This window comes from Lissotriton helveticus, chromosome 7 (genome assembly GCF_964261635.1).
Source record: "Lissotriton helveticus chromosome 7, aLisHel1.1, whole genome shotgun sequence".
NCBI lineage: Eukaryota > Metazoa > Chordata > Amphibia > Caudata > Salamandridae > Lissotriton > Lissotriton helveticus.
This window is the reverse complement of record NC_136068.1, coordinates 855,755,675-855,769,114: the sequence shown is the minus strand read 5'-3', so window position 1 is coordinate 855,769,114 and position 13,440 is coordinate 855,755,675. Positions and strand designations below refer to the sequence as shown.

The window sequence follows — 13,440 nt, the reverse complement described above, 5'->3', positions numbered from 1 at the left end:
TTGGGTCTAATTTATGCCATGGGCACTTCATTGAAGGTGGGCGAGAAAAGTTAACTGGATGGCCTTCTAAACAGAGTCGTAGAGAGATGAGGAAAATATTCATCCAGCGCTTAGGAAGGGGGGTTTGGCCTCCAAATTCTGGAGATTCTAAACTACATGATCCAGGAGGTGACTACCTGCGTGTGTCGGTCCCACGACCAGCTGCATCAGCTGGCCGTGGGACCGACATACGCAGCTGGTCACCTCCTGCCATGCCCCCGGAAAATTGACAATATCATGGGACTCTTGCAATTCCAGGTGTAAACTAAGGTCCCCTATGATGCTAACATTTGCTGACTCTAGAATTAACGTGGATGCAGTGTTAGCTAGGGCTTCTTGAAAGGCTTTCGAAGGGCCCGGTGGGCGATAGATAAGTAGTCCAGATAGTGTAAAATTGTGTGTTAGTGCAATTAAAAAAAGGTGCTTTCACAGTTGGGTATGTCCTTCGGGGTGAGGCTGCACGTATACCCTAATTTAAATATAATAGCCACGACTGTTCTGTTCTGAATGCACATTGTGTAGACTGCAGGTAGGGACATGGCCCAAATGGCCACAGAATGAGCAGTGAACCATGTCTCCGTAAGAAATAAAATGTCCGGGGCAGTCTCTTGCAAGAGGTCTAGTACTGTAGTGTAGTTCCTATATTCCAATAGGCTCTGCGCATTGGAATAATATATCCTATAGATGTGACGTAGGACTTATGTCTACTAGGTCGCTATTGAATATATTAAACTTAATTGTGAGTGCCAGCTAGCTCAGAGGTCACAAACTTTCTCGCGTTCATAAGAAGAGATTTAGTTTCTGACAACCACATAAACATGACAAATTTGTTTCCCCAAGATAAAACTGATCTTCAGAGTCGTGGAAACAATAGATAGATATTATACTTAGTCATTCGTGCATGCTTCGTTTCGCCAGAGGTGCAGAGAAATAGAGAGACGGGGCGTTTTCAATAAAAGTATTTATTGAACAGTCTTCTTTCTCAAGCAGAAGAAATGAACTGCTACAATTGTGATACCGGTTGCAAAGTATAATGTGTACAGTAAGAAGAGTATTATAAAATAATACTGTAAAAGCATTTTATGGTTCCAAGACCATAGATAAATACATACATCTATGCTAATATTATAAAGAAAGAGCCCTAACCTTTGAGGCGGGTAATCTCAGTAACCACAGCACCAATCACAACACCCAATACAGCATTGGAAAGGTCAGTTGCAGCAGAAGGACATAGGTTATACAGATGGCCACCATTTAAATTTGAAAGGTAAAAGAACCTTGCCACCAAAGTAGTCCCTTGTGGGCGTGTGCGTGGGCAGGGCGCGGCATGACGACAAAAAAAGTGTTGCTTAAACATGTGTGTTGTGCGGGGGGCGTATGCTGGGGGCGTGACAAAGGCTGAGGGCGTGTGCTAGGGGCGTGACAAAAATGAGCACGGCAATTGCGCGAGAGCAAGGGGCAAGACAAACGACAATGGGCACGGCAATTGCGGAATTGCACGGGAGCAAGGGGCGTGGCCAATAGGCGCGGAAATGCACGGGAGCAAGATCGTTCAATGGGCGTCTGAGTTCAGCTCGAGGCGCGCCAATTGCACAATTGCGCGGGACCAAGGGCCGTGACAAACGACAATGGGCGCGCCAATTGCGGAATTAGACGGGAGCAAGGGTCGTGGACAATGGGCGCGGCAATCGGCCGCCAACAATCGCGCCACTTTGATAAATTAAGATGCCAATCGTGCACCTGGGCGTATGCGTTCAATGGGCGTCTGCGTTCAGCTGGAGGCGTGGTCAGTAACCGTTCGCTCTACTCACTTGTGGGCCTGCACGTTGTGCTGGGAGCGTGGCACGAATACTGGGGCCTAATGCAGTGTGTTCCTTGTGCTGGGTACGTGTCAAACAGACTGGGGCCCAATGCCGTCGGTGCTTTACCAAATTGCTGTTACGTTCCTGCCTTCACACCATGTGGGTCCTAAAAAAATAATAATACCAGGAAATAACTTTCAAGGGTCACATGATTCGCATTGTAATACAGTCGCTGCTGGAGCCGGGCCTCAAGCGGGGACACACGCCACTGAGCCTGCCTGCGGGGACAATAACTGCAGCGTCTCCTGCGCGCTGTCACTCAACTCTCTGCATAAACAAATTTACACACGGCACACAAAATCAACCAGGGCTGAAGCCGGCCTCAAGCGGTGGCTGACGCAACTAAGCGGCCCTGCTAGCTCACTAACCTTCAAGCTGACTGCACTTTCCCACACGAGCAGCGTCTCTAGTGCGACCTGTCACCCACTCAACTCTTCATACCCGGACAACGTCGGGACGGGCTGCTAGTAAATAATAAAGGCTAAAAAGTACTCAACTGGTGCTTCTAAAATACGCCTACTCCGATGTACCTAACCTAAGTCTAGTATGAGGGAAGAAGTAAGTGAGGTGTAGCATAAATTTAGTATTCTTTGCCAAGAATCTATCCAAGATTTCTCTTAAGGTATAATCAGCTCCGTACCTTGGTTTAGAATGAAGGAGGTCAGTCTCAGGACTAGATTTCCCAACTACCTGCAAGCGTAGCTTTGAAACACTGGAGCTGGATTTCTCAGCAAGAGAAAAGACAGCATCTCAGTGCGTCTGCTGGCGGGTTGACTTCCTTCTGCACTTGCTGTAGCAGGATGCGTTGGACAAGTAGATAGTCGAACTGCTCCAAACCACTGTGTCTTTGCTTGGGCAAGTGTGGGCATATTTATATTTATATTTATATATCCCATGACAAACCTGCGGGGTCCTCCAGAGCCAGGGTTCCTGGCATCTGGCGATGTCCAGGCGCAGACGGGCTTGCCATTGGCACGCGTCCCCTCCGGCATGCATCTGATAAAGGCGTAGGTAGGGGTGCTGAAAACTAGCCTGCTAACTGCTGTGGCCAGCCAGCTCAGAGGAAGTGAGAGTGGCACTGAGTCCCTCCTTCTTCTCAAACGGCACTGCAGCTGTGGCCCAACAGGGCATAGACACACACCGAGGGAATCCCGCCAAAGCGGTAAGACAAAGAATAAACTAATAAGATTGCACTACATTTAATTATTACGAGCAATTAAAAGTACAATTAAAATTGTCATTGTTTGTCTAAAAATACATTCCCCCTTCAAAGAAAGAGTTGTATGCTATGCAGACCCTGCTATTTGGTTGGGAATAAGTAAGACAATCATGTTTGGTGTCTGAGGAATTGTAACTTAGAACCCTCTTTAATGGTGAAGTCTGATTTTAAGTCACGTTTCTGAAAATGCTACTTTTAGAAAGTTGAGAAAGTGGGGGGTTGGGACCTTATCAACAGCCACCTTGGGCCACTAACAAGATACACTAAACAAGAGAGATGACTGTGTTAATTGGAGTCTCTTTACTCATGGACAAGGACAAGTAAATCAATAGACTTGGCCTGTGTATTCATTTCACAGTTTATTCCAACATAGTCATTGTTTATTAACGTGTCATGAAAAGAAAATTCACTGATCTTTAACATTAATCAAGTGTGCCACACAAAAGACAGTGACTATGTGTTATTGCACTTGATAATGACAAAATAGTGATACGCACTGTGTGGTGATTGTTGTACATTCAAAACAAAAGTAGCAAGGAGTACTCTACATTCAACAAACATGTAATGAAGAGTGCTAATACATTTAAGACACAAACTTATAGCCAATTTTTTAAACCAGTCCGATATTTTATGAACCAGAATAGCCCATCAATATTACTCTAAAATATGATGACCCTCTTGGGGCCCTCATAGGGGTTTTAATGTCATCTAGTATGGAAGGATTTGTGATTTCTTAATGTATTTTTCACTGTCCATAATGGTGAAGGTCAGAAAGAAGAAATCCCTGATGATTCTCGCTGATGCGTTTCAGACCACTGGTGATTAGGGGTTCTCATCAGCATTAGGGCTGGTTGTGTTCTTATGTGTCTTTTATCTTCAGGGGCAGGCAAGTTCCATGTTTGGGTGCATTGTTCCAGGTACATTATTTTGTTCCGTCCAGTTTATGTTCAGTGAATGCTTCACCAATCTGCACATCCAGGAAATCTTCTTCCTCTTTGAACCTTGCACTTCTTGGAGAGATTTCTCGATGACTCCCTTTCTGATGCCGTGCTCCATATGGTGCAATTGAATGGATATCCGCAACAGGCCAATGTATCGCTGTCAGGTAGTCCCATGTCACATATGGCACCTTTAACTACTTATCGATCTTTAGCCAACAAAGTATTGTTTACTAAAGATCAATGAGTGGTTAAAGGGGCCCTATCCGTACCATTGCACCGGATAGGGCAGAGCATCAGAATGAAATTCAACAAGAACTCTCTCCAAGAAGTGCAAGGTTCACCTAGCTGAAGATCTGATGGCCAGCCATGAGGCTGTTGAACAATTTGTCTATGTATATGCCCCCAGACAAGACAAGGAACCCAGAGATAAAAAACAACACAGTACTTCCAGGCCTGCTATAGCCCTCACAAAAGTGCAGTGAACAGGCACCTCAACAAACCAACAACTGCAAGTGAGCCCAACAGTTACTTAACCTGGAGAGAAGAATCCCTATATAACTCACTGTGTATCTGTCATCATCAATGTCACTTGCACTGTAGAAGATACCAGGACATTGTAGAAGAGACTAGAACAGTGGAACCTTGCGGTCACAAATTAGTAGCATTATGTAGAGAGAAGAGCCTGCTTGCTCCTGAAATGGCAGATGGTATGCTGTGGCTAAGGTTTATGGAATAAACCTGATGCTTCACTTCACACTCTGGTCTGCTTATTAAGTAATCATTTTTTTTGCATTGGACACTGGCGACGAAGACGGGATACATCCTGGTACACCTCAACATGTACTCTATGCAGCAAGAAGAAAGATTGTGGCCACTCTCAGAAACTGAAGGGTATTCAGGGAGGTAACCTGGTTACACAACTGAGACCAGGATCATTGTGTCAAACTGAATCTGGTACATAATGAGTACTTTTGCAGATTGTCATTGGCTGTGAACCTGAGCAGCAAGTAATTGACTACTAGCGGCAGCCACAGAAGTAACTTAACAGTCATGTCAACGTGACCCCTGTTTACCGCTTAAGTTATTGGCATGGGAAAGAAACTGTGTGCCAGAGGGATGTGCAGATTTCATCCTCTGTCAAGTGTGTAAACACTTAGAAATAGAGATGACTATCTGCTGCTGCTCTCTGCTTCTGACATCAGTGTGATGGGTCTGCTGCTTTGTGACGAGGGTGCACATTGTACATGAGGAGTTCCCTCCTCTTGTACCGCTGAACTTAAGCGGCTACAAACTGATGGGAGCATGTTTGACGCCATGTACATGCAGCAATGAACTGTTGCGAGTGCACGGCGTGGGTGCTGAGTGCACCCCTTTTGGTCCGTGGGCAAAACAGCCGTCTGCCCAGACTGTTAATGCAGCTTTTGCCACATGAGTGCTGAGCCACTGATCAAAAGTCAACAGGAGCTGCAGGCAGAATCTATCCACATTTTAAAGGGCTGTCCAAATCTTGACATAAACCAGGACATAAGCTAACCTTCATAGGTGATTTTCTCCTCATTGTGATGTAAGGCACACCATGTGCATGCTATACTGAAGTACTGTTACATTGCTTTACAGTTTGCATCTATGTTTCTATTATTATATTCATATTTTGGCATTCATAATAACTAAAATCTTGACCCGTAAAAGTCTGAAAAATATTAACAAGGTAATCTGATTTTGGCAGGTTGAATGTTTCTGAACTTCGTTTTGATCTATCCAAACATTTTTATAGATGCAAAATGCCTTCTCTTTGGCACTTCTGTATATATTTTTGAGGTTGACAATCATCTAGCAATCACAAAAATGCTTAATATGTACAACCTGTTTACCATTTCATTTGCATTGTGTTTCCTTTTTTGAATATTTGATGTGCACTTTTAATGTTTGACCTTACTCTTGATTGTAGATGTAATTTAATATCTCTAGTTATTAAAATAGTGTTTTTTAACATCAAATTACTACTGTGGTTTAATGTTCACATCTGTATTGCAACTTTGGTAACTGTTGTACAGGACAGTAACTCTTGCTCACTGAACTTATTCTAAACAAAGCCCTGGCAGCTCTTCCATGGGTAATTGGAGAGTTGTGAAGTTAGGAGAGCCAATTTTCCATGGCTGTCCAAATAACTAGTGTTATGTTTACAAGTTTCTCCTGGTGTGCAACCTTTATCTTTCCTTGTATTGCATGAGCGTGCGCTTTTGGCAGGTGCTTTGCTCCCGTTGAGCCATCTTGAAATGCTGACTACCAATTCTTTCAAACTTGCTTTTATGGTTTATGTTCTCCTGTGTTCATTTTGGATTAATCTGTGTTACCAGTAGCTGAATCTGCATAAGGGACATTGTGCAGGTCAGTAGGAGTTGCTGGACCCTGTTTTTAGTTTGCTTTACCCTCACTTTTTTAGTGTAAGCTCTTCCGGAACGCGTGGAGCAGCGCTACCGCCATGCCCCTCACCACGAACCCTGGATGCCGGAGTTCAAAACAGGACCGACAGGTGATGCACCAAAGACAAGCCCATCCGCACTCGGACGGTGCTCAGTGCCAGTCCCCCTGCTGGTATTGCCTCCCAGCCCTTGAACCTTTGTAGATATTCCAGGGATGAGATGCTTGGGTTAAATTTGCATGCAGGACCTGTTCTGCTCCTACACTACTACCACCTGATGAATCATCCTTTAAGGTATGTCCAGTATGCATGTTCACACTGACTAGTCATAAAATTGATTCACTTATTTATTTATTTATTTATTTGCGTGTTTGTAAAGCGCTTGAATAAACTCCCAAAGGAGTATCTCCGCGCTGAGAGCCACCAAAAGCAAAAACCAGGACAGTATACTCATGCAGAACCAAAGCTCATAAAGTAGCAGATCATTAATTCATATTAACCTAACTAGTTAGTCCTGAAACAAAAAGTTGTCAATAGTTTTCTGAAAACAGAATGCTCAGAACACTGTCTCAATTGGAGAGGGAGGCTATTCCACAAAGTGGGACCTACCACTGACAGGGCTTTGCCACCCATTCTAGTCTTGCTAACCCTAGGTATCCTTAGCAGCAACAGCTCGCTTGATAAACTTAGGCTAGATAAACCGATGATACCCTGCTCTCCGCCCAATAAGATAATCAAATGTATGCTCCTAAATGCTCGCTCTCCGGTAAATAGCACTGTAGAAATGGCAGATTTTCTGGATAGCTTCAATTTAGTTCTTGCCTTCATTACGGAGACATGGGCAGACTCCTCATCTGGCTCAGATCTCATTTCCACCGCCCTCCCTGGATACTCTCTGATCAGATTTGATCGGACATGGAAAAGTGGTGGTGGATTGGTTATTCTATATAAAGATCAGGTTAAAGTCATATATGACCCCTTGCCTAGCAACTGAATATGAAGCGCTAGCCTTCAAAGTAGCTCTTTCTAATCACTACTCCTTCAATGGGGCTCTTATTTACAGACCTCCTGGCCGCAGAAATCTCTTTTTAGACAGGAACAACCCACTATCGGACATCAAAGCCAATTCTTCTGACTTCACTATTTTGGGTGATTTCAATTTTCAATTGGAAAATAGTAAGGATAAAGATACTAACAATCTCTTAGTCTCTCTATCACTTTTGCTACTCTCACATTTTAGTAGAAGATCACACTCACATAGGGGGACATAAATTAGATGGAAATTTCTCACATAACCCCTTTATTCAGGTTTCCTCTACCTTACCACTTACGTGGTCCGAACACAGGGCAGTGATGTTACAATTAGACTGGGAAAATCACCTCTCTGAAGAAATCCTGGTTCTGCCTGTCTCTAATTACCTTCTATGGCAGACAATCTCTTCAGACCAGTTCTCTAACTTTCTAATTAGATCTATGCCAAAAGCAATACCTAACCTAAATGCAGAAACAGAATTGTATCACCAATGGATCGATTCAAGTATTAATATATTTTCTCTAAAATGCGACAACAATAACAGATCCTCGCCTTCTGAACCCTGGTTTTACAAAGAACTTAGAACGCAGAAACAACTCTGTAGAAGATTAGAAAATAAATGGTGGCCTAATTATAGGATAGAAAACAAAACATCATACAAAGCTATGATTCAGACTTACAAAAAAGTGTTGACTAAAACCAAAACAAGTTATTTTATTAATAAAATCCAAACTGCTATTAATATCCCTAAAGAGTTGTTTGCTAAAGTGACGAAACTGAGTAAACTCCCAAAAGCTAAAAACTCCAATGCGGACAAATTGTTCTGTTATAAATTAGTCACCTTTTCTAAAAATAAAGTAGAAGGCATTTTTAATATCTTTTCCATTAGTCAGACCTCTGAAGATACTTGCAAGTCTGACGCGATGCAAGAGGATTCGTTGGGTGATACTGGGAATCTCACCAACAATAGGTTGGAAGCAAACTTAAGTTCCACAGACCAAGAACATCGGCCGCATAGGGAAGGTATTTGTCAATCATTTACCCCTCCTCAAAGAAGAACAGGCTGCTGTACTTTTTGGTCAAATCAAATCAGCCTCACCCTTTGATCCCTCCCCCCCAAGAGTTCTGCACCTAGCCTCGGATGTTGTTCGTGACTGTCTCTTAACCATCTTTAATCAAATGTTTTCTTTAGGATACTTCCTCCAAAAATTGAAAATTACTTCTATTATTCTTGTTTTAAAAAACCCAATCTTTATGCTTGCAATCCCAGTAACTACAGACCAATATCTTGTCTTCCTTTCCCTGCAAAGATGGTGGAGAAAGCTATGAACATTGAGCTCTCACAGTTTATCAAGAATCATTAACTATTGGTTCCATAACAATTTGGCTTTAGACGTGAGCATAGTACTGAGCTGGCACTGATTACGGCCACAGAGCATATGAGCAAAACACTAGCTAGTGGAAGAATGCTGCCTTGATCATGTTAGATCTGTCAGCAGCGTTTGACACAGTGAATCATAGTCTTCTAATCAAACGCCTCTTTTCCTTAGGTACAAGAGACAACAATTTTAAGCTCCTTTAATCCTTTCTTTCAGATAGAGAGCAATTTGTAGAACCAAATGGCAATAGATCCTCTTCTTTTATACTACCTAGTGGGGTACCTCAAGGGTCAGCACTGAGCCCAACCCTCTTTAACTTGTATCTATCACCTTTAGCGCAACTTATTAAAAGCTGCAGTTTCACTGTAGTCTCGTATGCAGATGACACCCAAATTGTGGTGGTGGTCACGTGAGATCTAGAGAGGACCGTCATTTGCTTGCATGACTGCATGCAACAGATTGGGAGATGGCTGTCAAATAACTGTCTGAAACAGAACTTGGATAAAACTGATGTTCTGCTTTTTGGTAACCGTGCATTGTTCTGGACCACACACTGATGGCCCCAGGAACAGGGAGCACTGCCGACCCTGTTGCTAAAGTACAAACGTTTGGGAGTTCGCTTTGATGACAAACACTCTGTTAAAGGACATGCAAATGCCATCACTTCATCCTGTTTTCTAATGTTTACAACACACAGAATGTTTTTTCCATTTATTCCAATGGACTTGCGCAAGGAAGTGATCTTTGCACTCATCTTTTCTAAAAATTGATTACTGCATTGAACTACTCCTTAGTGCACATAAAAAGTTCTTTGCATAAGCTACAGATAGTTCAAAATGTGGCAGAAAGACCTCCCGAGGACACTCGGGATACCTAACTATCAATCTGTCTCCCACACTCTCCCATTACTCTACTGGCTTCCGATGAAGAAGCAGATGGAGTTCAAATCTCTCTGTATAGCTTTCAAGGTCCTGCACTTCAGAGCCCAGAATCCATAGGGGAGTTATTCCAGTGGCATTATCTTCAAGATCACTAAGATCTTCATCCTTGTCTAATTTGGTTGTTCCTAAAGTTAAGAAAGCCACTTGGGGTGGTAGAAGCTTTCTCGTGGCAATGGTCAACTATGGATTGCCATGCCCTTGAACTTAAAAAAAAGAATTAACTTATTGACCTTCCAAAAGGCCCTTAAGAAATGGCTGTTTAATAAATAGGTATGGCCATAGTGATACATCACATCATCTTTCTATTGCCCTTCCTGGTTAGGTTTTCTTCTTGCTCCTCTGCCAGAAATCATCAGCTCCGAGAAACCTTCAGGTAGTAGAGCAATTTATAAATTGCAATTTCATTTTATTTCAAAGGCACTGAAATGTCATGTAGAAGATTGATAAAGTACAGATGACTTTAATGATACCAAGGATCAAAACGCCCACTAAATCCTGGCATCAGCTGCAGTAATTCAAACACCACAATTCAAATTCACTGATTCTAGAGACCCTTGAATGCACTAGTGAAGCCCAACTAAATATATGTAATATTTGGGAAACTGTTATTGAGTAGATCCCACCAGGAACAATAGAAGGAACACATCTACACCCAACACCAAAGGCATAGTAGATCATTCCTGTTAGGATATATGTCTCCTCTCCTACACCACAGTTAGAGCCACACCTCCATGTTGAATAAGAGACATACACAAGTAAATATCGGGTTCTTGTGAAAATTACCTTTATAAGTTAGTAGAATTCGTAAATGTGGATATATGCTAATTTGAACATTTTCAAATTTGGACACTCCCATTAGCTGATTCATTACTTTTTGTGCTATTGTGAGACAGTAGAGTAAGCTGCAAGATATTTAATGGTTGAAAGACCTCAAACCCTCTGAGCTAGGTTAAATAAAGAAATGGCATCATGCATTTTTCAACTGTGTACAAATTGAAACTCAATCAACTTAAAACACATGATACAGACACAAGAAAACATATGAATACATTTTCTGATGGTATGCTCAACATTTCATTCATAAAAAACATGTACCTGGCTCTTCTTGTACTTTTGGTGGTTGATTCCTGTAAAAATATATACACATTTTTAAGATGGCAGCTGAAATAGTTTTTGTTTAAACATGGTAATTACATAGGCACAGCAACATGTAATTGTCTTATTGAAAATGCGGGCAAATGCATGGCAAACTATGAATTTGAAAATCCTGGCACTATGTAATATTTTAGCTTGTAAGTATTTCAAATTATCTTTGAAGCCACTGTGTCATTTGTTAAAGAACACCATATCTAAGCAATTTTTTAAATCACATTGACTTAGTATCCTAGTGTTACAATAAAGACCATTTCTTTAGTTTTGTAAGAGAGCTGGTGGAAAATATGAAGGAGACAGAGAGACAGCTATTAGAAAGAAGGAAATAAAACCTTACTAGCTGAAACTTAAGAACACAGATAGGCTAACCTAAGGAAAACTTAGTGGTGTGGTAAATATAAAGATACATTACAAGAGCAATTTTCCTTAAACATCAATAATATGTAAACATTGAATGTATCCTATGGTATAACACAAGTTACTGCAAATATCTTAATGTATTGGCCCAATCATTATGAGAACCTAAGCTTTTCATGTTAACAAAATGGTTGTGTCTATATCACAATAACACATTCAATATATTCTGTGTAAACGTGGCTCTTGGAAATGTATGTAGTTAAATGAATGTTCGTAAAGATACCAAAGTCAACATTGAAATAATTGTGGTGTCAGAGTGCCTCATAAAGCAGGTAAATGAAATTAGCATTGGAGTATCCCAAATGTCAGTGTGTCCCACCGAGATGGACTTGTTCCTTGCCACATGAGAAAAATTTGCAGAAGGCAGTGCCTCTAACAGCCTATTTGTTGCTTAACAAATGCTATAGAGCTCCCAAAACTGGCACATATTTGTGTGAAAAAAAGCACTACTGCATACATTGGAATTATACGTTTTGCATCTACGTCACCTATGCAGAAAGCAAGATGGCGGCGGCGTAGATCACCGTGGCAGAGCTCCTCTCCTTTTGCTCCCGAAGCACCCTTAGGCCAACGCGGTTACCAGAAGTCAGTTCACAGCTTACCTGCAGACCGCGGAGTGCGATTCATGGCCTTTGGATCGAGGACTGCAGATGGGCTGCTCGCCCCGGGCGTTGTTGGAGCTCCAGTTGGTCTACAGGATGCTCAAGGAGGCACCGGGTGGAGTCTCCACACAGAGGAAACCAGGGACGGGCGGCGAGTCAGCCGATGCAGGATGGAGGAAGAGCAGCGTGCTGGCTGCCAAAATTGCTTTGTCACTACATTCAACCTGGAGGATGTGGGTGGGCTTTGCAGCTGTTCTCAGCCACAAATTGGTTCTGAGGGTGTCCACAGCAGCAACTGGCTTCAGATTGGCAGCAGAGATTGGAAGTATGCCTCCTAACACATCGAGACAAGCCAAAGAGGTGGTGGGGCGAAATTCAATGCAACTAAATGGATCTAGGCAGGAGTCTCCACTGGTCTCCATGAGTCTTGCAGGTAATCCTAATTACCCGTACAATTTGAAGAAGCAGATGGACAGCAGAGGGGTAGGGAAACGGAGGACTCCAGCTGAATGTGTACAAACAGGAGGCGGAAACTGACAAATTTAAAGATAATGGAAGAAAGGGGGCAACCCCGACAGGGCCGATTTAGTCTCAATCTCTGTGCCTCCCCAACAGACTATTAACGATTTTTTTAAAACTAGTGATGGAACTATGAGCCTATGCACTTTTGAACTTCTGCATGAATCAAGCCTGGAAATATCGGATCAGCTTCCAAGTAAACATTTGGGTTATGCTATGGGGTAGACCCCTACAGCTCATTTGGAAGTTTTGGAGATGGGGGATTTGCATAATAATTTTTTAAGCACCCCGAATGAGATGGCTCAAGATGTCACAGAGAGCGGTTCCCGAACCATATCTGATCCCCCATCAGGCATGTTATCAACTTTACCAGAAGGTGCTTCTGGGGGGCTGGCATACACCACAGCTCTTGATGGGTTATCAGTGGATGATATATCAGATAATACAGATAAGTTATTTTCTCTTACAGGGGAATCACTGCCAGGTGTTTCAGATTCTGATCACAGCGAAATCAGGGACAGTGCTTCGACCTCAGGCTCTAGCACTTTTGAAGCACCAGAGACTGCCTTAAAGTGTCAAAAACATCAAAGGAGTTCTAAAGGGTCTAAGGGACATGCCGAGATACTAGAAAATAAGGCAGCGTATTTATACTTTTAAAAAACGAAGAGGGAGACCACCCCACCAGTTTGTGCCCCCCTGCGTAAGGCCACCACTGAGAACACCTTAGATGAGCTGAGCCACCACATTGCCTGCGGCAGCCCAGAAGTCAGGCGGAGTCTGCCTGGCTGTGGGCGGGTCCTGCAAGTGCAGCAGCCTTTGTGGTGGTATGAAGAACCTGGGTTTCTTCAACGTTCACACCGAACATATATATATATATATATATATTCACTGAAAAAACCATAGGTTTCACACCA

General features: G+C 42.6%; 1 protein-coding gene across 7 annotated transcripts in view; it reads right to left on the bottom strand.

Moving 5' to 3' along the window:
* The window catches only part of LCP2 (lymphocyte cytosolic protein 2), a 665,418-nt gene that overhangs the window by 305,529 nt on the left and 346,449 nt on the right, over window positions 1–13,440 (bottom strand). For all 7 annotated transcript variants that reach the window (XM_078653368.1, XM_078653363.1, XM_078653365.1 and 4 more), the window contains exon 5: window positions 10,932–10,963. In XM_078653368.1, coding sequence (XP_078509494.1) covers window positions 10,932–10,963 — 32 coding nt within the window. The remainder of the gene's footprint in view (window positions 1–10,931; window positions 10,964–13,440) is intronic.